The sequence below is a fragment of the Macrotis lagotis genome, chromosome 7, assembly GCF_037893015.1.
Source record: "Macrotis lagotis isolate mMagLag1 chromosome 7, bilby.v1.9.chrom.fasta, whole genome shotgun sequence".
NCBI classification, from domain to species: domain Eukaryota; kingdom Metazoa; phylum Chordata; class Mammalia; order Peramelemorphia; family Peramelidae; genus Macrotis; species Macrotis lagotis.
In genome coordinates, this window is record NC_133664.1 from 7,288,194 (window position 1) to 7,313,216 (window position 25,023).

The following is a 25,023-nucleotide window of genomic DNA, read 5'->3' on the forward strand; positions in this document are numbered from 1 at the left end:
CAATCACAATAACAAAGTTTTCTATGATTATATTAACATATCTAGGAAAGACTTTTGAGAAAAATACAACATTCATTCCTGCTAAAACTTGAAAGTGGAGGAATAAATGGAAACTTTCTTAAAATGAGAAGTAGTATCTCTCTAAAAGCATCAACAACCATTATCTCTGTAATGAAAATAAGCTAGAGGCTTGCCCAGTCTGATCAATAATGAAGTAAGGATGCTCATTACCCCTATTATTAGTCATCTAGCTATTTCAAAGTTAATTATATCAATAAGAGAAGAAAAACTGAAGAAATCGGAATAAGCAATGAAAAGACAAAATTAGGACTTGAAATTATGGTATTCTAAGAGAATACTACGGAATCAACTGAAAGTCTCGTTGAAATAATTAACAACCTTAGTAAAGTTACAGAATTTGAAATAAATCTGTATCAACCATATGAAATACAACAAATTCTAGCAAGAAGAGATAGAAAATGAAATTTCATTAAAATAACTGCAGAAAATATAATGAACTCAAAACCTAACTACCAAGACAAACCCAGGAATTTTAAGAATATGAATTTAAAAACACACTTTTCACATAAATAAAGTTCAAATTAAAGACCTGGAGGAACACTAATTGCTCATAGATAGGCATGTCAATAAAATGACAGCTCCATCTAAATTAGTTTACTAGTGTCAGACCAATCAAATTACCAAAAAATGTTTACATAGCTTGAAAAAGTAATAAAATTTATCTGAATAATCAAAGGTCAATTATATCAAGGGAATTAAAGACAATAAATATGAATGAGATCTTAAATAATTATGTTTTTCTTATGTTATTTTACTTTTTCCAATTGCATGAAGATAGTTTTCAATAATCTTTTTTTTAAAGGTTTGGAGTTCCGTGTTTCCTACTATTTTTCCTTTTCTCCCTCCTTTCCATGGCAATAAGCAACCTGATACAGGTTATTCATATACAAATATGTTTAATATATTTCCATATTTGTCTTGTTCTGAAAGAAGAATTAAAACTAAGGGGAGAAATGAGACCGAAAGCAAAAAGCAAATTATTTTAAAAAGAAATAATCACTAAAAAAAAGCTGGTACTGACTAAGAAATAGAGTGTTACATCAATGGAATAGATTAGGTCCACAATACATAGTAGTAAATAATCATAATAATCTATTGTTTGAACAACACAAGATCTAAGCTTTTGAGGAAAGGACTGGCCATTCGATAAAAATATGCTCGAATAACTAGAAAACATGCTGATACAAACTAAGTAGAGACCAACATCTCACTACATATATCAAGATAAGATCAAAATGAGTGTGATTTAAACATGAGTTGATAACATAAGCAAATTGAAAGAGGATTTATTTTATTTGTCTCATCAATGAATAAAGGAAGAATTTATGACCAAACAAGAGAGAGCAAATAATATGAGATGTAGCTTGTATAATTTTGATTATGTTAAATTAAGAAAAACAGTTTTCCACAAACAAAACCAATGTAGCTGAGATTAGAAGGTGAGCAGGAAATTGTAGAAAACTGTAGCAAGTTTCTATGACAAAGCCTTCTTTTCTCAAATACCTAGAAAACTAAAACATTACTACAGAGAATGCAACGTCGTTGGACTGGACCCATTGTTAGAATGCCAGACATATGCTTGCCAAAGACAACTCACACAGGGCAAACTCTCACAAGAGAGTCAGAAGAAGTGATGCTGAGATATCCTGAAGGTCTTTCAGAAGGACTTTGGAATTGACTCTGCAGCCTAGGAGACCCTGGCATAGGGCCACCCAACATGGCGTGCCCTCATCAGTGAGGGGGCTGCCCTCTATGAAGAAGGCAGAATGGAAGCAGCTTAAATGAAATGTAGCATATGTATGGTTAGAGTACCCACTCCAGGTTTTTCCATTTATACCCAACTTGTGGTAGAGCATTCCGAGCTTGTGTTGGTCTGATCAGCCACACGCTATTTCTCTCAAACATAGTGATGTCATTTTGGTCTTCTTCAATATAGAAGGACAAGAACCCATCAACCAACCAACCAACCAGAAAACTACAAAAAATGCACAAGACGACTCATCCTTCAATGGACAAATTGTCAAAATATATATACATATAGTCTTCAGAAGAAGAAATTAAAAATATCTATAGACATGAAAAAATCCAACTCAATAGTGATTAGAGAATTGCAAATTAAAAGTTCTGAAGTACAATGTTACATCTAACAGATTAACTAATAATACAGAAAAATTTGATAAATGTTGAAAGTGATGTGGAAAAATTGGAATACTAATGGATAGATGATGGAGTTATGAACTCATCTACCTGTTCTGGGGAGAAATTTAGAATTTTTCCCAAAGGATTATAAAACTATTTTTTTTGACACAGACATACCACTACTAGATCTGTCTCCCAAGAAGAAATCAAAAGGACTAAGATAGATATATACATTTTTCTATCCATAGACAAATACAAAATATTACTTATAGCATTCCTTTGTATGATTCCAAAGAACCAGGCAAAGGGTTAGAAATTGAAGGAATGTCTGTCAATTGGAGAATAACAAAATTGCAATATTTTATGATCAACAACAGTAAATAACTTAGCTATTCTCATAATTAAATGATTCAATGAAAATGCAAGGAAAATGAAATGATGACAATAAAGGCACTTGTGAAGCCATGCAAAGCATATTTCTATTTTATCCATTCTGAAAAAGAAAATATAAACATAATAAAATAATAGAAATTATCCAAGATAATTCTGAAAGATTTAAAAAGAAAAATGCTATCCATTTCATAGAAAGAACTGATAGTGTCTGAATACAAATCAAATCATAGATTTTTTTAAAAAAATATTTATCTTGGTGTTTTGTCTGTTTTCTTTTTCAACAATGCTAATATGGAAATGTGTTGCAAATTGCAAATTCCTTGCCTTTTCAAAGAGGATGGGGCCAAGAAGGGAGGAAGAATACGTGGAATTTATTTTTTTCACATTAAAAATTATTATTATAAGAAATTGAGAATTTTTAAAAATATAAATACAAAAGACACTTTGCTTACTTTTTTATTTTTTTAATATAAGTATGGTCCAGTTATTCAAATCAAGTTAAAAATAAGACAAAGAAAAAACCAATAGATATTCTTACTTATTAATACTGATTTAATATTTTAAATAGTACCATTTTCATAGATTTTATCAATAAATTTAAAATACACTTTGGAAACTTTGATTTCTAACAATAAAATAAGTGTGGTTCAACTTTGGCAAAACAATTAGGATAATTAATCATGAAAACCAAAAAAATACAAAAACTCTCATTTGTTTTAAATTCTAAAATGTATAAGAATGAAAGAGTATTTCTCTTATGCAATTATTCCTATGTGTCTAAAATCAAGTAAAAAGGATTATTTTCAATTTGGAAAGAAAATCCAGTTCTCCCTATCACAAATATTGTTAAAGGCATTTTGCTATTTTCAGAAATAGTACTACAAATGATAATTCTAATAAGAAGAAAAATAAAATTAAGTAAGTAAATAGTAAATAGACCAATTTTTTCCCATTTGCAGAAAACACACAGCTGTAATTTCAAAGCTAGTCTAGAGAATGGCTGTTGTTATAATTTTGTTGTTATAGTTGTTGTGTATGATGATGATGGTTCAACTGCTTCTGATCCTGATTAACTTCAGTAAAAGCACAGGGTGCAGGATAAACTCACAAAAGACCAAAAGAAAACCCCACAGACTTTTTTAAATGAATTTTTTGTCAGAGCTGAGGGGATGACCACTCAACTTTTATGTCCTCCAAACACATCAGCACTTGGCATTTCTGCTGTGTTGATTCATCTAGCACTTGGCTTTTGTATGGCATTGTTCATGAACCTTTGAAGGTAAGGATCCTGAGTTAAATATATTTTTCTTAGACATAATATACCTATATCATCTCCATATCTAGAAATGCATTCTTGGGCCTTCATTTAACTCCCTTGATATGTTCCACTGCTTAGGATTTTTCTTAATAGGAGGGCAAGAGAAACAAGTCTCATCCAGAAATAAGGATATAAATTTCCCTATTTCCCTTATGCTTGCATGGGCGTGAGTGTGTGTGTGTGTGTGTGTGTGTGTGTGTGTGTGTGTGTGTGTGTGTATGTGTGTGATTCAGGGGCTTTTATTTAGACCATCTGGGAAACTTGCTACCACACTCATCTGCACACCATTCTGAGGCCCTTTCATGGAGTGGTGGGGTGGGTGCCTCAGGGCCAGAGAATCAGAACCATTTGTTCCAGTTCTTCTTTCAGCTGTAGCCAAATATCCAAATTGCTAATGCTTGGACATTCTCATCTGCTAAGACTTTGAGGGAATAGAATAGCATGAGGTTTTTAAAGTGAATGGTGATGGAGGCTGTGCTAATGATGCCCCACTCAGAGCATTTGGTGTCAGGCCTCGTCGTACAGCCAGAATGACTCAAGGCTTGGCCAGCACAATCTGTAATCAAGGATTGAGAAACTCTGAGATTGAGAGCTGGAAAAGACTTTACAAGCCATTTTATTCAACCCTCTCATTTTAGCAGACAAGGAAACTGCCCAGAAGGGTGGAATTTTTTTTCCCCAAAGTCATACAGTAACAGAATTGGGATTTGAACCCATGACCTGAGACTCTAGAGCCAATATTTACTGAACTAGGCAGCATTCTGTATGGTTCGTAGAGGTGTCACTGTTGGGAAAATCCTGACAGTGGTGCAAAGCCTTCTTGGATGCAAGTCCAATCTGCCATGGAATAAATGACAGGTTGCATAGGTAAAGATGATGACATCTTACAGAAATCCCGGGGAAACTTTTCTCGACCATTAGCTAGAGTGTTTAAAAAGTCACAACAACTAGAACCCTTCCTAAATGTGATACCACTTCAAAGAGTTCAGCCTGCCTATACACAGAGGAAAAGAAACAAAACAAAATAAGAACAAAATAAACTTAAAAACAAACGGAAGAAAAATGCCTGTTGTCCAGACCATGAAAGGCATGTTGAATAACTTAACCCAATGAGGCTTATCTATGACGAAGTAGCAAAGCCAGATACCAGAAAATGAGTGGGACTCATGAAAGGAGAGTAATTTGGAAATTGCAATATGCTTTTAATGACCTCATCCTTCTTCCCTGAAAATAAAGTTTCATCTTTTTGTTATCAGTATTCTTTGATTGCCACTACCTGGGTGTTAGGAGATCATAGGCCTAGAGGTTGGGGGGGGGGGGGGAGTTTAAAAGAACTGAATCAGGAGAACATAAAGAGGTCATTGCACAGATGCATTGTGGATATGTACAAACTGTAGCACACTATGTAATTACATAAGATAATTGAAATAAAGGATGTTATAACCAGATATAAGAAGAAATAAAAAGACTGATCACATGTGAACAAGAACTAGCTCTTCTCCTTCATTGGCATCCATACCAATTGGAAAAGGAATTGATAGATGATTTATGAAATTATGAACTAGAGCAAGATTTACTGACTTCTTTGGGTATTCAAGAAAGACAATGGTTAAAGGGGGAAATGACTTCAATGACACTTTTATAAGGTACAAAGACAAGTAGTTACAGATTGGATTTGGAAATATGAGGCAGTGTAAACCCAATTAAGGTTAAGGTCTCCTTTCTATAGTTTTTTTTAGGGGGGGGGACAGATAAATTTCTATTTGTGTGATCTTGACCTAATTTCATTAATATATCCAAATCCTCTCAAAGTTATTAGTACTTTTTGATGTTCTACTGATTTGGAGTAGTCTAGAATTTACATAGCACAAGACCAGAATCCTAGCAACAGCATATAGATGACTTCTGCTGATTCAACACATAAAAGCAGGATGTGAATTTGGCTTAATATATGATACAGGTTCTAAATTGTTCTCCTTTGATCTTTGATTTGCACCGGATTTCCAGTAAGCCTTTTCTTATTATTGTCCTTTTACACTGGTTTCTTATAAACTTCCTATACTCACTAAAAGCTAGTTAGTAGGACCAGAACAAGTGATATTTTTAACCCACAAAAGACTATGAGAATGCCCTGTAAAATGGAGCTAGAGCCCCTCCATCAATTTTATGTGACAGCTTGGATGAGACTCATATGGATGAGATGGCAACAAATGAGTCTCACTTCATTGCTAAAAAGAATGATCAAATAGATGAGATGGCAGGACTGTTGGGGTGTCACAGCAAGAGGGATGTGAGAGGCAGCATGATTTAAGAGAGAGCTGGCTGTGGAGTCTGAAAGACCTGGATCTAAGTGCTATCCATGTGCTTCTTGGCAGTCAATTCCCTTCATTTCCTAAGTTCCAGGTCACTGTCTAGCTCAACATTATAGATGAACTCAGGATCTGAAGAGAGTTCTCTCAAAATCTCTTAAATAAGAGATTACTTAAAGAAAACCAAGAAATGCTCTGATGTAGAGAAAATAATAACTCAGAGACAGACTTTGCATAATAGTTGGGAGGCAAATAGACAAACGTCACCCAGGATTTGTTGGGATGATGGGTTGCTTTGCATCATTAGAAGTGTAGCTACAGTGTTGAGATCATAGACTCGTTAAAGTATTAGAGAAATAACTGAAATAGGAAGAGAACTGACTAATTATGAAAAGCTCCTTCTATAAAGGTATAATCTCAAGGTTGTAATTTTCAATGCAGAATAGAATTTCTAAGAAATTGTTTCACTCCAATAAATAAGAGATAAACCATTTTCTCCTATGACTCAGCATTTCACAGTTTCCCAAATAACTTTCCTAGCAGATGTGAATAGAGTATGAGTTCTATTAAATATTTTATTAAATAAGAGTTTTATTTAAGCTTGGGGTAAAAGAAAAACAAAACAAAAGAGACAAAAGAGATTATTAATGTAACCACAGTAATAATTTTAAGGTGATAATGTAAATATGCATATATGGATTTTTTGAAACAAATTAGTCCTCAACATCATTCTATCAACAAAAACCTCTAGGGAGTCTTCGCATCATTCATAATACATAGTCAACCAGGATTCCCTCTTTCCTGATCATAGCAGATGGGACAATTTACTATATTTGTGTTAATACTTTATTCATGCAGGTGGAGTCAAGATGGCAGAGAGAAAAAGCAGGAATTCACCTGATCTTTCCCACAAAACCTTTCCAAATACATTCCAACATTGACTAAACAAATTCTAGAGCAATAGAACCCACATAAAGATAGAGTGAAATAAGTTTCCAGCCAGACAATTTAGAAGGTTGGCAAGAAAGTATGTGTAGGAGGATAAAAGAAGAGCACAATCCCACACAGGTCATGCCAACTCAGAGCAAGAACAAACCAGGAACAGATTTTAGGACAACTGAATCAGTGGCAGTAGGGGTGGTCTTCAGCTATTTCAACCCACAAGATGACAAAGACAACTTAGAAGGTCAGCAGGAAAGGTCTGTCACACCTGAGTGAGAGTCGAGTGTAGACCCATGAATGCAATCCCAGCTCCAGAAAACCAGAGCAGTATTTAGGAATCACTGAATAAGTAGTGTCAATGACTACTTCTGGAGCCCTCAGCCCACAGACACTATGGGAGTTGAACAACTGGTGGTCAAAAGGAGATCACAAAAGTCTCTTTGCTAGTACTGAAGCAAGACTCCATTGCTTTGCCTTTACTTGAATTCAAGGCAGTCCTGGAAGGCAGTCCCAGGGCAAAGAAGATTATTAGTATATCAGAGTTTGTGGCCACAGTGCAGCACTACACTTTCAGGGTTAAAAAAAATGTGTTTGTGATCACTCATGGACCATACTGTCCAGAAAAGTAGTCAACAGACCTTTTCCTTAGATTATTTTAGATACCACCTTGGAAGAACAGAAAACTTGCAGGTTCCTAAAAGTTTATGTGGAGGAACCACATAAAACCCCTGAATTTTGAAAAAAGTGTGCCTTCCTCCCTGGAAGTGGTGTCCTTCATTTACAAAAAATTGTAAGTCAGGTCTCAGACTGCGAAAATGAGCAAACAACAAAAATATCTGACCATAGAAAGTTACTGTGGTAACAAAGAAGATCAAGATACATACTCAGAAGATAACATCAAATCTCCTGTATCCAAAGCCTTCAAAGAACATATGAATTGGTTCCCATATGTGGATGAACTCAAAAAGAATTTAAAACTCAATTGACGAAGGTAGAAGAAAAAATGGGAAGAGAAATGAGAGTGATGCAAATCATGAAAAATGAGTCAATAGCCTGATAAAGGACAGAAAAAGTGCTGGAGAAAATAACATGTTAAAAGACAAATTGTTTTCAATAAAATCAGGAGTGAAACAAGGATGTCCACTATCACCATTACTATTCAATATAGTATTAAGAATGTTAGCTTTAGTAATAAGAGAAGAAAAAGAAATTGAAGGAATCAGAATTGGCAATGAGGAAACAAAGCTTTCATACTTTGCAGATGATATGATTGTATATTTAGAAAACTCGAGAAAATCCCCTAAAAACTTGAAACAATTAATAAATTAGTAGCAGCATCTAAAATAAACCTACATAAATCATCAGCATTTCTATATATGAACAAGAAAATTCAAGAGCAAGAGATAGAAAGAGAAATTCCATTTAAAGTAACTATAGACAACATTAAATACTTGGGAATCTACCTCCCAAGGCAAAAACAGAAACTGTATGAACAATTATAAAGCACTTCTCGCCTAAATAAAGTCAGATCTAAATAATTGGAAAAATGTCAATTGCTCATGGTTAGGTCAAGCTAATATAATAAAAATGGCAATTCTACTCAAATTAAATTGCTTATCCGGTGCTATACAATCAAACTACCACATGACTATTTTGCCAAGCTAGAAAAAATAGTAACAAAATTCACCTGGAGCACCAAGGGAACTTATGAAAGAAAATGTAAAAGAAGGTAGCCTAGCTCTACCAGATCTAAACTATACTGTAAAGCAGAAATCATCAAAACTACCTGGTACTGGCTAAGAAATAGAATAATGGATCAGTGGATGAGGATAGGTTCATAAGAAACCACAGTAAATGACTACAGAAGTCTACTGTTTGACAAACCCAAAGGCATCAGCCTCTGGGATAAGAACTCACTAGTTGATAAAAATTGTTGGGAAAACTGGAAAAATAGTCTGGCAAAAACTAGGCATAGATCAACATCTCACACCCTATACCAAAATAAGATCAAGATGGGTACAAGATTCAGGATGACAACATAGATAAATTAATAGACTAATAGACTAAGAAATTAGCTTTTAGATCTATGGAAAAGGGACAAATTTATGATCAAATAAGGATTAGAGCACATTATAAACTGCAAAATGAATGATTTGGACTAAATTAAATTAAAAAACTTTTGCACTAAAATCAATGCTTCCAAAGTTAGGATAGCAGAAAGCTGGGAAACAATCTTTACAACTAGGAGTTCTGACAAAGGTTTAATTTCCAAAATATATAGGGAATTGCATTAAATTTATAAGGTTACAAGTCATTCCCTAATTGACAAATGGTCAAAGGATAAGACTCTACAGTTTTCAAAAGAAGAAATTAAAGTATATAAAATCATATAAAAATGTTCCAAATCATTATTGATTAGAGAAATGCAAATTAAAACAACTATAAGGTATCACTTCACACCTATCATATTGGCTAAGATAAGAAACAAGGGAAATGATCGATGTTGGAGAGGTTGTGGGAAGATTGGGACATTGATGCATTGCTGGTGGAGTTGTGAATGAATCCAACTATTCTGGAGAGCAATAGGGAACTATAAAAATATCCATTCTCTTGACCCAGCAGTTCCAATTCTAGGACTATATCTAGAAGAAATCATAAACATTGAGAAAATCATAGCAGCTCTTTTTGTTGTGACAAAGAATTGGAAATTGAGGGGATACCCATCAATTGGGGAATGGCTAAACAAGTTATGGTACATGAATACTATGGAATATTATTTTTCTGTAAGAAGGCAGAAATGGTCGGACTAGAAACCTGGACAGACTTTTATGGGATCTGATGCTGAGCGAAAGGAGCAGAACCAAGAGAACAATGTACACATTACCAACAACATTGTGAGATGATCAACCTTGATGAAAACAGCTACTCTCAAGAGTTCAAAAAACTAGGACAATCATATTAAACAGGTTAAGGACAGTGTCACACCCATCCAGAGGAAGAAAAACAAAACAAAACAATTAAAAAAACCCTTCAGAAACTGATGAACAATTTATAAAAATGATGTCTTCTGTATCTTCATTAATCTTAATTTCTTATACTGAAAATGACTAATCTGTTAACATTTTTATTAAAAATCTGCATGGATAATGTTTACCTGACTAACTGCCACTTAGGGGAGGGAGCTGGGAAGGGAGAGTGGAAGGAAATTTTTTAACTTAAAAATATACATATGTGTATGATGAATGTCCAAAAATAAAAATAAAATGAAATGAAATAAAAAATAGATCGAGTCAAATGAGAAAAGAGGTAAAAATAATTTTATTGAAGAAAAAATAAAGCTCCTTAAAAGAATAGATCTTGCCCAATTGGGAAAAGAAGTTTAAAGGCTCACTGAAGAAATAATTACTTAAAAAATACAATTGGACAAATGGAAGCTAATAACTTTATAAAAAAATCAAGAAACAATCAAAACTGAAAATGAAAAATAGAAGGCATTATGAAATATCACATAGGAAAAACAATTGACCTGGAATATAGATACAAGATATAATTTTTAAAATATCAGAATAACAAAGTCATGATAATATAATGAACCTAGACTTTGTCTTTCAAGAGATTATCCAGGAAAACTATCCTCATATTCTAGAACCAGAAGGTAAAATGAAAATTTAACCAAGCTATCAATCGATCCTGAAAGAGAAACCAAAATGAAAACTCCCAGGATTATTTTAACCAAATCCCAGAGCTCCTAGATAAAGGACAAAGTATTGCAATTCATCAGAATTAAACAAATCAATTATAGTGGAACCATTATTAGAATAACGCAAAATTTATCAACTTCTACATTAAAGGATCAAAGGGTTTAGAATATGATATTCCAGAAGGCAAAAAAAGCTTAAATTACAATGAAGAATCAACTATGCAGCAAAAGTGAGCATAATCTTTCAGCAGAGAAGATGAACTTTCAAAAAATAGGGGACTTTCAACCTTTCCTGATGAAAAGACAGGAGCTGAACAAGCAATTTTATCCTCAAATACAAAAACTCGAGAGAAACAAAAAAGGAAAAAACAGGAAAAGGAAATCATAAGGGACTTAACAATGTTAAAATGTGTACATATCTACATGAGAAGATGATACTCAAAAGAGCTTTCACATTATTAGGACAGTCAGGAAAGATATATAAAGAGAGAGGGTATAGCTATGAATTGAATGTGAAGAGATGCTGTCTAAGAAATGGATTGGAGGTAAAAGAGTAATATACTGGGAGAGGGGGAGAGAGAAAGCTGAAATGAAAGGGACAGATTGTCTCATGAAAGAAGCAAGAAAAAGCTTTTATAGTTGAAGAGAAGAGGAGAGAGGTGGGGGAGTGAATGAACTTTACTCTCATCACAATTGGCTCAAAGAGAGAATAATATACATCCTGCTTTGGATATAGGAAATTATGTTTTTATTGAAACAATAGACAATACATTTTGATTTGTTATTTTAGTGTGAGATCTGCAGTAGCTTGACTTCATTTATTAAAGCATTTAGTAAACCCACAGACAGCCACATAAAATCAATCTGTGGGCTGCATTTTGTACAGCCCTACCCTGCAGGAAAATAAGAGCAAAGGGAATAAAAGAATGTGGGGTGATGAAGAAGAAGAAAGAAGAAGGAGGAGGAGGAGGAGGAGGAGGAGGATGAGGAGAAGGAGGAGGAGAACAAGAAGGAGGAGAAGGAGAAGGAGGAGGAGAAGGAGGAGGAGAAGGAGAAGGAGAAGGAGAAGGAGAAGGAGAAGGAGAAGGAGAAGGAGAAGGAGAAGGAGGAGAAGAAGAAGGAGGAGAAGGAGGAGAAGAAGAAGGAGGAGAAGGAGGAGAAGGAGGAGAAGAAGGAGGAGAAGGAGGAGAAGGAGGAGAAGGAGGAGAAGAAGGAGGAGAAGGAAGAGGAGGAGGAGGAGGAGGAGGAGGAGGAGAAGGAGAAGAAGAAGAAGAAGAAGAAGAAGAAGAAGAAGAAGAAGAAGAAGAAGAAGAAGAAGAAAGAAGAAAGTAGTTGGGGAGGAATAGGTTGGAGGGAAATACAAATAGTTTAGTAACTGTGGAAAAAATAACTTTGAAGCAAGTTTTGTTTCATTTCTCAAAGGCCTCATTTCTCAAATGTATAGAGAACTAAGCCAAATCTATAAAAGCAAGAACCACTCCCTAATTGATAAATGACCAAAAGATATTAGTAGTTTCAGATGAAATAAGCAAAGCTATCTATAGCTATATAATAAAAAGTTCCAATTTACTCTTGATGGGAGACATGGAAATTAAAACAATTCTGAGGTTCCACCTTCAAAATTACTAGATTAGTTAATAAGAAAGAAAAGGAAAAATGACAGATGGTGTACTGCTCGTGGAGTTGTGAACTGATTCAATCAGACTATAAAACCCATACGTACCCTTTGAACTAGTAATACCACTTTTAGGTCTGCATCTAAAAAATGTTAATAATACCAAAAAGGAAAAGACATAGATGTACAAAAATATAGCAGCTCTTTTTTGATGACAGGGAATTGGAAATTGAGGGGAATATTCATCATTTGGGGAATGGCTGAACAAATTGTGGTATGTGATTAATATGAAATATTATTCCTCTATAAGAAATGATGAGCAGGATACTCTTAGAAAAACTTGGAAAGATTTACAAGAGACAATGAAAAATGAAATTTACTATGTACAAAAAATATTGTAATATGATCAGCTGTGAATGACTTAAGGCAACTCTGAAGGATTTAGGTTAAAAAATGCTATCCTTCTCCAGAGAAAGAACATGTTGATGCCTAAATATAAATTGAAACATACTTTTTTCAATTTTGTTTTTTCTTGAGAGTTTTTTTTGTTTATATTTCTTTCACAATATGACTATTTTGGAAATGTTTTGCATAACCTCACATGTATAAACTATATTGAATTGCTTGCCTTCTCAATAGAGCAGAGTGGGGAGGGAGGAAGGGAGAGAATTTGGAATTCAAAGTTTTTGAAAAAAATAAATGTTTAAAAAATGTTTTCATGTGTAACTGGGGAAAAATAAAATACTAAATATTCATAAAACTGTTTTCTCGGTTCCCATATTTTTTGAGAAATAATTAAAATACTCCTTATTTTGAGCGAGAAGATTCTTTGTGCCACCCCAGTTTCATAGTAGCTATAACCCTAGTCAGGAAGTCCCCAAATAAAGGAGTCTCATCCTATAATCTATGAACTTGTATTTTCCCCAATATTTTAATAGCTGTAATAAAATATACCTGCTTTCTTTTGTATTTCTTTTTTGTTTCCTTAGAAAATGTCCAATAAATATTTTTTCCATAGAAAATGTCCAATAACTTTGCCAGACTATGAGATCCAAGTTAAGACCTTATCTCTAAATATTGAACTTAACCCAAGAATACTTCTCTTATCCTTCTTACTGACTTTTTTTTATTTTAGTAATATCCGTCATTTGAAGTATTTTACCTCTGTGAATAATACCTGGTTTTTTTTTCCTGGGCCCAACTACTTGCCTGAGACCTAGATATTGTTTTGTTTTGTTTTGCTTTGCTTTTTTAAAAATTTCAACTGTCTGCTGGATCCCTAAACTCAATGCTTTATTGACATTCATCTTAGCAGTTCACAAACCAAGTATATCATCCTTCTTTCCCTTTATATGTATGGTGCCATCAGAGTCTCTGTCAATCGACCTTAGGTTCATTTTTTACTTGTTCTCCTACCCTCAATTGCCTTTTAATTATTCCTCATGGCATATAAACTCTCTTTCAGTATAAATCTCCCCATGCCCTTCCACTTCAGATTCATCATTCTAGCTAAGGTATCAACGTCTCTTCCTGTATTGGTGCACTGCTGTCTTTGCATCTCATTTCCATTCTCAGAGTTCCTTCTTCCCCTATTCCATTTGACACCACATCCTGAAGCATTACAAAAGAATTATTTTCTTCTTGTCACCTTCCTGATCTAAAATGTCAAAATTTCTCCAGTTCCTATAAATAAGTTCAAACTCTATTGGCTAAGGTATAAGGCCTTCACCACTGGAGTCAAACTTTATTTTCAAGACCCATTTTTTCCCCATGAGTTGAAATGGCTCACACTCTATCTTACCTTTATTTCTCTCCTGAGACAGAATTCCTTTCCAACTCTGCTGACCTAATGCCTATTCCCCTTTCATGGGATTTTAAAAACCATCTAGTCTAAGTCATTCTTTGACAAGAGAAAAAAATGACACTCAAAGTGGTAAAGACTAGTAAATGCAAAGAATCAGCATTTGAAATTGTCTTCCAGATTCTATGTCCCACAAGTTATATGCTAAGCCAAATTTCATCTCCTCCATGGCACTTTCCTGATGATCCCAGTCAGGAAAAATTTCTTTCTCCTCCAAATTAATTATGATTCTTTCTCTTATTATATTTTTCATATGGTATTGATACTATAATTGTCTTTCTTCCTTGATGAATTTATAAGTTCCTCATAGGTCCTTTCCATAGTCTTCCTTGGAGCTATCACAGAATACAAGAGCAGGATATAATAATAGCTAACCTTTCTGTAAATATGTCTTGATGATGGGAATATATGTTCTATGCCTTGAATGAAAGTACAAAGAATAGAAGGGAAATAAAAGTATGCTCTGCAGAAATATTTTATTCCCTAGTCTGGAAATTGGGTCTGCCCAATCCCAGAGGCATTTTCTAGTCATCAGTTACGCCTAGGCTTACTAATTTGTAAAACTTCCTAAGATACCATTGTATATGGGCCCTTCCCAACAACTACCCTTGATGACATATCCTAATCTGTGTTTTAGGGGTTCCATGTGAATTGAATTTAGGTCCCTCAACATGAATTTTTTTCCAAAGTTGACTTAGACCCTTCCTGGGATGAATTAAATCAGAGAAATAGACTTGATATATTGAGTGAGCATGCTTGCCCTGGAAAACAAGGGACTAGATCATTCATCTCCCAGTTAGCTAGACACAAGAGAATTACTTACACCTTTATCAGCAAATGTGTCTTCATAAAAGCCAAGCAGCAGAACAAAATGCACAACAACATACAACTGGAGTGAACCAGACACACGAGTTCCATAAGGGACTTCTTTTCCTGTGACCTATAGCAAGGAGAGAAACATCTTTCTTGTCAACTAAACCTATCTTTGGTAATAAAGCTATCCTATAAAGTCTCTCACCAAAAGGTAGAGCCATGGATAATAGCACCGTGAGAATGGTCTCCCCAGCTCCACAAAAAATTAGCAATTCCAAATTAGAAAGATATTTAGGTATTAGATATTCTAGTCCTAATCTGAATATAACAGTAATAAAACTGGGGACACTTATTGAGTCTCTCTGCTCCAGGCAACTGACATCTCTAGACTTAACAGGCACATTTCTGCCTGCTCTGGGACCCTATCTGTCATCTCTCTTTCCAACCCCATCTCAGGGATTAGAGGTCAAAGGTTAGCTGTGCCATGAAGGCTAGGGTTGACCTCTCTTAGGGTAAGTACTACCATTCTCCCCATATGACTTTCTTGATAAGCGCAGATTTTCCTAACCCTCTCTTCAAACTGAAATGTTCTGATGACAAGAATTTAATGACCACTGTCAAATGCTTCAGTCCTCTAAAATGTGAGAGCTGTATTTTAGCTGACCTAGTCAAAGGTGTTCAACTCTACCAGATCAATCACTAATGGATTTCACCTTAAATATAATTTCAAAAAATCACCAAAGAACAGAACAGCAGCTCATCGTGACCATCAACATCATGGGCAACTGTAGAATCAGACAAAGCAAGTAGAATAACTAGCTACCTGCAGAGAAAATGAATTAGGGCAATAAAGGAAGGTTTACTCCAAGGAGAAGCACAGTAACTAGGACTGCTGCACTTGTTTAGGTATGAAGAACCTAAAAAATGAGCAATCAAATGAAGTTGAATTTATACCCAAATGAAAAACAAACAAGCAAGCAAGAAAAAACTGCTACAATTTCATCAGGATTCCAAATGTACAGCCCAAATGGTAAATGTAGTTTTGCTTTAGCCCCATCTTGGATTTTACTTTCGGTCTTTTCCAAGACAAACACATCCACTTTTTTTCTTACGCTCTCTTCTATCCATTCCAACAGGGTAGCTAACCATTTCCTGACTAACCATGGCTATTCCATACCTCTAATCCTCACCTAAGCAGGGGCAACTCTGCTCTCATTATGCAGGCTTATTTCCTTTCTCTAAATTAAGGAGTTGTAGATCAGGCCCACCCTTGCCATTCTCCATCCTTGGCAATTAATAAGGACTGAGTATTGAAGAACCAGACCTCACAGTGAATTAACTTTACCTGGATATCTAATCATTGTCTACATTACTGGACAATATAGCCCTTACTAATATGCTTTTTTCATGAGTAAGAGTTGAAATGGTAACTTTGACTTATAATAATTGTTTGCCTCCTATTTTTATTTTAAGAAAAATGAATGTTAGTTCCTTGAAGGCAGGAACTCATTAATTATCATCTTCATATCCTTAGTATCTAGCAGGCATAGCAATCTGATTAATATATGCCAGTCTGTTAAATGTAACATTTTAAACATTGCTTATTTCTTACACATAGATTTAGATTGGAATTCCAAGAGAAATCATCCCTACCAGAAGTGCTTTCTTTTCTAGTACCCTTAATTTACCTTATTCAAAAAAGCAATTATAACATTCAGAAAAAAAGTTTCAGATTTGGTAGATTCTAAATATCATTGGAGTTGGGGGAACAAAAATTCCAATCCACCTCTCCTTTCTTAATTCTCTAATTTTCAAATGTTGCTTTCCTCTAATTTACAAGAAACAGGTGCTGTAGAGTCAAAAATTGCTGTGACAAAGTAAATCAGGATTTGGAAATTCACCTTACCTCAGGGATTTCCTCACTAAGACCAAGTCTAGGTTTCCCAGGACTCCATCCTGGTCCTTTGAATATGACAGACAATTTGTTCCAGAACCCAGGTGTGATCCAAAATGTAGTCCACATATAATACAAGTGATGAAACTGGGGAGAAAGAAAAAGCATAGTTCACTTCTTTTCTTTCTGAAGAAAAGTTTAAACAAAAAATGTAACTATTTCTTTTCACAATTACATAGAATTTGGGGCAAAAGTTTCTTTTTCTTAAAGCCTCTTGACCACACCAATGAATTAAGCAGCTGAACATCAAGTGCCTTCCAAGGGGAAACTTTTTGAATGAAACAATATGCATGTTGGGAAAAGCACTTTTAATGATTTTCAATTGTATGTTTCTCTAACTCAAAAATATTTCCCTGATTATATTGAAAGGGTAGAGAAATTATTTAAGAAATCATTGTAGTAGAAAATATTTTTGGTAAGAGATACAACTTCTAGATGTATTAGCTAACAATTTGCAGTCTGGATTTCCATTTTTTTAAGTCAAATCAACAATGATGTTTTAAAAGTTTTATTACAAATTTAATAACCATCAAAAAACTTAAATAAACAAAAAATTGGAAATAAAACATTCAGAAGCCTTTAGCATCTAAGGAAGTAAATCAAAGAAATTAACCAAAAACTAAACAAAAATGGTATTTGCAGTGTGTCCACTTCCATCTCTCCCCTCTCCCTTTCCTTCCAAAGTTTTATTAACTTTGCCTGTTTTCTTTGCACTGGTATATTTTTAATATAGTCAATGTACACAGAGTTCTGGTTTTGTTGATCTTAATCTGAAACTTCAGAACATCACAATGTATTAGGGAGGGAGAGCTCAGGACATAGACCTCGTGGTTGGGAGAGATCTGGGATTACTATAGTCACTGAGGGGGAATGTCTCTGCTGGTGAAAGGTATAGAGAATTCATAATCCTGCAGTTGCTAATCCAGAGTGCAGCTTCATAGTGGGGATTAATGTAAAGACATGCCATCTAGTAGTTTCTTATTTAAAATAATTATTCTTCTTCATTTGGTTATTTTTATCTACCAGAAGATAAGTATAATCAGTACCCATTCATTAATAAATGCCAAAACTCATACTGCCAACAATGTTTTCTTCAAATTGTGAGATTTAAAATTCTTAATTTTTATAGTTCCAAATTCTCTTTGTTATAAATGGCTGGAGAATACTTAGTCCAGAGTGATTAAAATGCTTTTTATTAAGATATCTTAACAAAATGTCACACATTTCTCTCATGGTGGGAAAGAGGGGCGGGGAATGGATTTCCATTTCTAATGACAAAATAAATTCTCCATGCACTTGCAAAATAGTATGGCAGAAACTAGCATAAACATACAGAGAAAGAACTATGGAATTTGACTGAAAATCAAAGTAGTCTATTTTAACTTTTTTTAAAAACCTTTTTTCTCTCCTTTTTTCCCCCTTTGCTCTGATTCTTCTTTCACAACATGACTAATATGGAAATATATTTAATATGTTTCTGTATGTATCACCTTTTTTTTTTAGATTTTTCAAGGCAATGGGCTTAAGTGGCTTGCCCAAGGCCACATGGCTAGGTAATTATTAAGTGTCTGAGGTTGGATTTGAAACCAGGTACTCATGACTCCAAGGCTGGTGCTGTATCCACTGCACCACCTAGCCGCCCTCATGTATTACCTTAATCAGATTGCTCTCTGTCTTGAGGAGGGTACAAGAGGAGAGAGTGAGAGATAATTTTACAAAAATGAATGTTGAAAACTATTTCTACATGTAATTGGAAAAAATAAAATACTCAATATTAAGAAAAGTCTACTCCGAAAATTATTACTGCTCAACTATCTTGATTTCCAAATGGATTTCTTCCTCTCTGTGATCTAAGTAGTTCTTGTAAGCACGTTGAGCTGAACTTTAGACCTGTAACTGGCATAGCCAATCCCATCCACCTACCAGATGGAGTTTCAAATCAACTATAAGTCCTATTCTTATTTCAACCCCCTTCCAGGTTTAATTGTTTCTGACATTTGGCCTTAATATGTGTATTTATTGACTCCACTAGCTTTCTTAAGTTAGAATATAAGCTTATATCAATTAGGAGTTGGTTCATAACTTATATTTTCTATCCCTAGCATCCAGAATGTGCCTGAAACATCTTTGTTCAGTTGTTCTTTTGGTTATAGTCTACTCTTTATTCTCCGTCTGGTATTTACTCAGAAAGATTCTGGAGTGGTTTGCCATTTCTTTCTCTAGCTCATTTTACAGATGAGGAAATGGAGATAAACCAGGTTGGTGACCTGCCCAGGGTTCTACTGTTAGTCATTATGTGAGACCAGCTTTGATCCCAGGAAGATGACTTCCAAACTCCAGACTCAATGCTCTTTTCACTGCTATTTCTAATCCTTTGATTTGAAAGAGGAGCACAATAACTAACAGAGTTAATGGTGGCGAGTTGCACAGTTCTGCGTATTACTGTGAGGGAGATTCTGGGCAAGCATCCTTCTCCTTTGTCTTTACCAGAATCATCTTCCCCCTTGGTTCTGATTGACAGGAAACAGGACTTTTGGAGATGGTCTAGCTGATGTGGGAGTCTCTTGATCTTAAATTATTCTTGCTTCCTCTCATTTCAGTGAGGCATCACAGAGGATCAGTAATGCCAGGCAAGTGCTAGTATGTGACATCTGGCGATAGAATGAGAAAACCTGAGAAATCCTAACCTGTCACTTGATAACTTTTCCTTTCCAACCCTTCACCTTTGAGCTATTCATCAATATATCCATATCAGCAAGGTGCCACAGTATACTACCGATGCCAGGCAAGCACCAGCATGTGACTTTTGGCAGTAGTATGTGACCACATGATAAATCCGAACTTACAGAAACTTTACTATAACTGTTACTTCCTCTAGATGTTCTCTGTGTCACCTGGCTGCCCCACCTGACACATGCTATGGGCTTAATGAAAGTTGATTGATTGAAATTCTTGATTAATTCTAGCTGAACCAGGAAGCATGCAGAGTAGATTTTTATATATGAAATATTACAGATTTTTCCAGTAAATGTAGGCACTATCACTGGTTAATCCTCTTGGATATTTATATCTGAGGCAGAAATGTATAGAAAAGAGAGCCATCTTCAGCCATCCATCCAAAAATGGATTTATATACTGACTGTGATGCATTCTGGCCCTCATGTTTGATCATGGGAAAATTATGTAACCTCCTCCCTCCCTCTCATCATCTATCTGTCCTTGTGACTGTTTCTGTCTCTCTGTCTCTCTCTGTGTGTCTCTCTCTCTTTCTGTGTCTTTCTCTCTGTCTCTCCATCTCTCTTTCTCTCAGTCTCTCTTCTATCTCTCTAGCGCAGAGGAAGCAATTAATGAATACTTTTTAACTTGACTATATTTGACTCATTATCTAAGAATGAAAAAAAATTAGTCTTACCTGCACTTTGAATGGTTCAAAGGTATTAATGGGGTGGGTGAGACCATATGTAACCTTTTCACTTTCAGCTTCAAATGTTCCTGGAAAAGATATTTAAAACAGTAAAATTTCAGAAACTATTCATCACATTTATGCTAATAATAATAATATTAGTTTTGCTGCTCACTTTTCATTAATGATACTTACCAAAAATTCTATCCCAAATAATTAGGGTGCTAGCATAATTTTTGTCTATGCAATAACGATTTCTGCCTAAGAGACAAAAACAATAATTAGCAGCAAAAAATCAAGAATGAAATTAAAATATTAAACCACTACTAGCCTGGTCCTACTGAATACATATGTAATATCAAGACTTCCACAATACTCTGACTATTCTGAGGTCATTGCCCCACTAACAGTAATGTAGCAAAGGTGATTAATACTATAATTCCATTTTTTAGGGATATTGGATTTATGAAGTGCTTTGTCAAAGAGCAGGAATTACTAATGCAAATACAAAATACTTCATCTTAGAGTTGAACTAGAGAAACTGAGAATCAGAGCAATTTTGTAATATGAGCAGGGTCAGTCACACAACTGAATTCACAACCAATCATTACACTGAATTTCTTTTTGAAATATAGTGACAGATGACTTCTTATCTCTTTTTATTTTTCTCTCTCTAAGTGTAATGAAATGATTGAGTACCTACTGCTTCTTTGATTTTAAAGGTTTTTACCTTGGGTAATGGGTAACAATCAATGTTATGAATTTTTTTTCAGAAGTATCTAGATATTTAAGGACTTTTTTAAAATAAAAGTTTATATTTAACAAGGAGTGGAGCCAAGATGATGGAGGAAAAGTAGGGATTCACCTGAGCTCTCTCCCAAACCCCTCCAAATATTTTTAAATAATAACTCTAAACAAATTCTAGAGTGGCAGAGTCCACACAAAGTCAAGTGAAATAATTTTCCAAACCAAACGAACTTGGAAGATTGGCAAGAAATACCTATTACACCAGGAGGAGAGAGGAGTATATTGTAGATCAGGTCCCAGCAGAACAGGAGCAGCCCTTGGAAACCCTGAATCAACAGTGGTGGCAGCTGCTTCTGGAGCTCTTAGTCCACAGATGGTAAAGGGGACAGAACAGTGTTAGAATTATCTCTTTGCTATCATTGAGACAGGACTCTGTTGGATCTGTTTCACAGTCCTGAATGGCAATTCCAGAGTTAACAGGAACATTAGCACACCAGAGTTTGCTGCCACAGGGGAGAAGGGGACCCTGTCACATTTGCAGGGCAAAAAGAAATGCTTCTGGTCTCTCACAGACCAAAGTACAGCTCAAGAGAGTATTAAAATCTCTCCTTAGATCATATAATCTTGGAAGAACTGAAAACTCGCAGATTCTTAGAAGTAACTCTGAAAACATCTGTTTAAAAACTCCAAAAGCTTGGAACTCTGCCTCCACCTTCCTTGAAGCAGAGTCTCACTTTCAAAAAGAATTAAAATCAGTTTATGAGCTGGGGAAATGAGAAAACAGAAAAAAAATCTGACTATGGAAAGTTACTATGGTGAGAGGGAAAATCAAAACACACACTCATAAGAAGATAACAAAGTCAATGAGAACCATCCAGAACCTCCAAGAAAAATATGAATTGGTCTTAGGCCGTGGAAGAGCTCAAAAAAATTTTGGAAATCAAATAAGGAAGATAGATGAAAAATTGCGAAGAGAAATGAAAGTGATGCTGAAAAACCATGTAACATGGATCAGTAGCTTGGTAAATGAAATATCAAAAGTTACTAGAGAAAATAACATCTTAAGAACAAAACTACCAAATGGGAAAAGAGATATAAAAGTACACTGAAGAAAACCATTTCTTAGTATTTAGAATAGAACAAAGGAGAGCTGATGACACTGTGAAAAATCAAGAAATGATAATATCAAACTAAAAGAACAAAAAACTAGAAGACAATGTAAAATAGCTAGTTGGAAAAACAATTGACTTGAAAATAGATCAAAGAAAGATAATTTAAAATTATTGGATTACTTGAAAGTCATGATGTACAAAAGAGCCTAGACTTCCTCTTTCAAAACATTATCAAGGGACATTGCCCTGCTATTCTACAGGTAGAGGGTAAAATAGAAGTTAAAAGAATCCACTGATTAGCTCCCCAAAAGATCTCAAAATTATAACTATTAGAATACTATAGACAATATTTTGAGCTCCCAGGTCAAGGAGAAGATATTACAAGCAACCAGAAAGAAACAATTCAATTTCTTTGGAACCACAGTCAGAATAATGCAAAATTTCATATCTTCTACATTAAAGGATAAATTATCCTCCAGAAGGCAAAAGAACTTGGATTACAACCAAGAAATCAGTTAATTTGGAAAACTGAGCATAAATTTTCTGGAGGGAAATGGACATTCAATGAAATAGGGGACTTTCAAATGTTCCGGATGAAAAAACCAGAGCTGAATAGAAACTCTGCTCTTCAAATATGAGAATCAAATGAAATATAAAAAGGTATATGGAAAGGGGAAATCATAAGAGACTTAATGATGTTGAACTGCTTATATTCCTGCATGGGCAGATGATAATGATAAGGCATGCAGATTTTCTTATTTATTAGGGCAGTTAGAAGGAACATATATAGATAGAGAATTAAATATGAAAGGATAATATATTTTAAAAATGAAGTTAAGGTATTAGACAAGACTATACCAGAAGAAAGGGAAAGGGGAAGGTAGTAATGGAGTAAATTGTTTTATATAAAAGAGACAAGAGAAGTCTTTTACTGTGTAGTGGAAGGGGGAGGTGAGGATGAATGAATGAGCCTTATCTTCTTCAGATTTGACTAAGAGAGGGAATAACACTTAATTGGGTATAGACATCGATTTTACCCCATGCCATACCAGTATGGGCATGCCACTATGCCCAAAGGACTATAAAACCATGCCTTCCTTTTGAACACTACTAGATCTGTATTCCAAAAGAGATGAAAAATGAGAAGGTAAAGGACTTTTAAGCATGAGGATATTTACAGTAGCTCTTTTCTAATGACAAATAATTTGAAATTGAGGAAATACCCATCACTTTGGAATAGCTAGACAAATTGTGGTATGTGATTATGTTGGAATACTCTTCTGCTATAAGAAATGATGAGCAGGATGCTCTCAGAAAAATCCAGAAAGACTTGCATGAGCAGATGCAATGTGTGCTGTACTGTATTCAAAGTAACTAATATTGTAGGATGATCAACTGAAAATACCTTAGCCTTCCTCAGCAGTGCTGTGACTAAGAAAACACTGAAGGACTTAGGACAAAGAATGCCATCCATCCCCAGAGAGAGAACTGATGATGTCTGAATACAGATTGAAGCATATTTTTTTACTTTATTTTTCTTGAGGTTTCTTTTTTTGTGCGGGGGAGTCTTTGTTTTCTTTCATAACATGACTATTATGGAAATGTTTTGCATGACTACACATTTTTAACCTATATCAAATTACTTGTTTTCTCAATGTGGGGTGGGGGGTTGGGGACAAGGAAAGGATATAATTCAGAACTCAAAGTTCAAAAAAAACTAAATTTTTAAAAGTTCATATTTGTTGGAATGTTACTTAGAAATAAAATCTAGTGTTTTTTTGTCCTTCATGCTTGGAGAGGATCAAAATAATTTCACTTGATTTTGGTCAAAGGACAATGTTTCTGACTCTGGCTGATTTAAACCAATATGAGCTTGGAAGGTTTTTACTACTGATTGGGCACAAATAGTCCATTTGAACATTTGGAGATGAGATGTCTCTAAATCTGCACATCTCATGTTTTTTTGAGTTATTATAATTTTGCTTTGCTCATGGATCACAACACTTTCTCTCATATGGGCAGGCCTGTGCCATTGTCTCCCATGTCTTACCATTAATTCAGAGTTCTTTAGAGAGATCTTTTTTCTTTTCTTTTTTTTCTTTTTTTTTTTAGTTTTTGCAAGGCAATGGGGTTAAGTGGCTTGCACAAGGCCACTTAGCTAGGTAATTATTAAGTGTCTGAGGTCAGATTTGAATTCAGGCATTTCTGACTCCAGGGTTGGTGCTCTATCCACTGTGCCACCTAGCCACCCCCTTTAGGGAGAACTTGAGAGTGTCCTTGTATTGTTTCTTTTAACCTCCGTGTAAGTATTTTCCTTATGTGAATAGTCCATAAATAGTCTTTTAGGCAAAGGTAGAAATTTGAAGCCCATGGTCAGCCCTCTGGTATTGTCTTCTTTGCATTAGACTTTGAAAGCTTGACAATTCAAGCTCAAGAAAGGCCTTCAGTGTCTGCTACCTTCTCCTACCAGGTGATCTTCAGAGTCTTCCTGAGACAATTCAAATGGAAGTGATTCAGCTTCCTTGTATGGCACTTGTAGACTGTCCAGGTTCACAGACATACAAGAATGAGATCAGCGCAATGGCTCCAAATATCTTCAGCTGGAGAGGCAGACTAATGCCTCTTCTCTCTCACAC

The 25,023-nt window shown here is 34.9% G+C and overlaps 1 protein-coding gene across 4 annotated transcripts in view; it reads right to left on the minus strand.

Annotated features, from left to right (window-relative positions):
- The window catches only part of LOC141494331 (alkylglycerol monooxygenase-like), a 240,778-nt gene that overhangs the window by 172,179 nt on the left and 43,576 nt on the right, over positions 1–25,023 (minus strand). For 2 of the 4 annotated variants that reach the window (XM_074195408.1, XM_074195409.1), the window contains exons 5-8: positions 20,724–20,789; positions 20,538–20,617; positions 17,078–17,212; positions 15,182–15,298 (exon numbers count right to left, since the gene is read on the minus strand). In XM_074195408.1, coding sequence (XP_074051509.1) covers positions 15,182–15,298; positions 17,078–17,212; positions 20,538–20,617; positions 20,724–20,789 — 398 coding nt within the window. The remainder of the gene's footprint in view (positions 1–15,181; positions 15,299–17,077; positions 17,213–20,537; positions 20,618–20,723; positions 20,790–25,023) is intronic. The other 2 variants (XM_074195411.1, XM_074195410.1) reach the window with 2 other exon arrangements.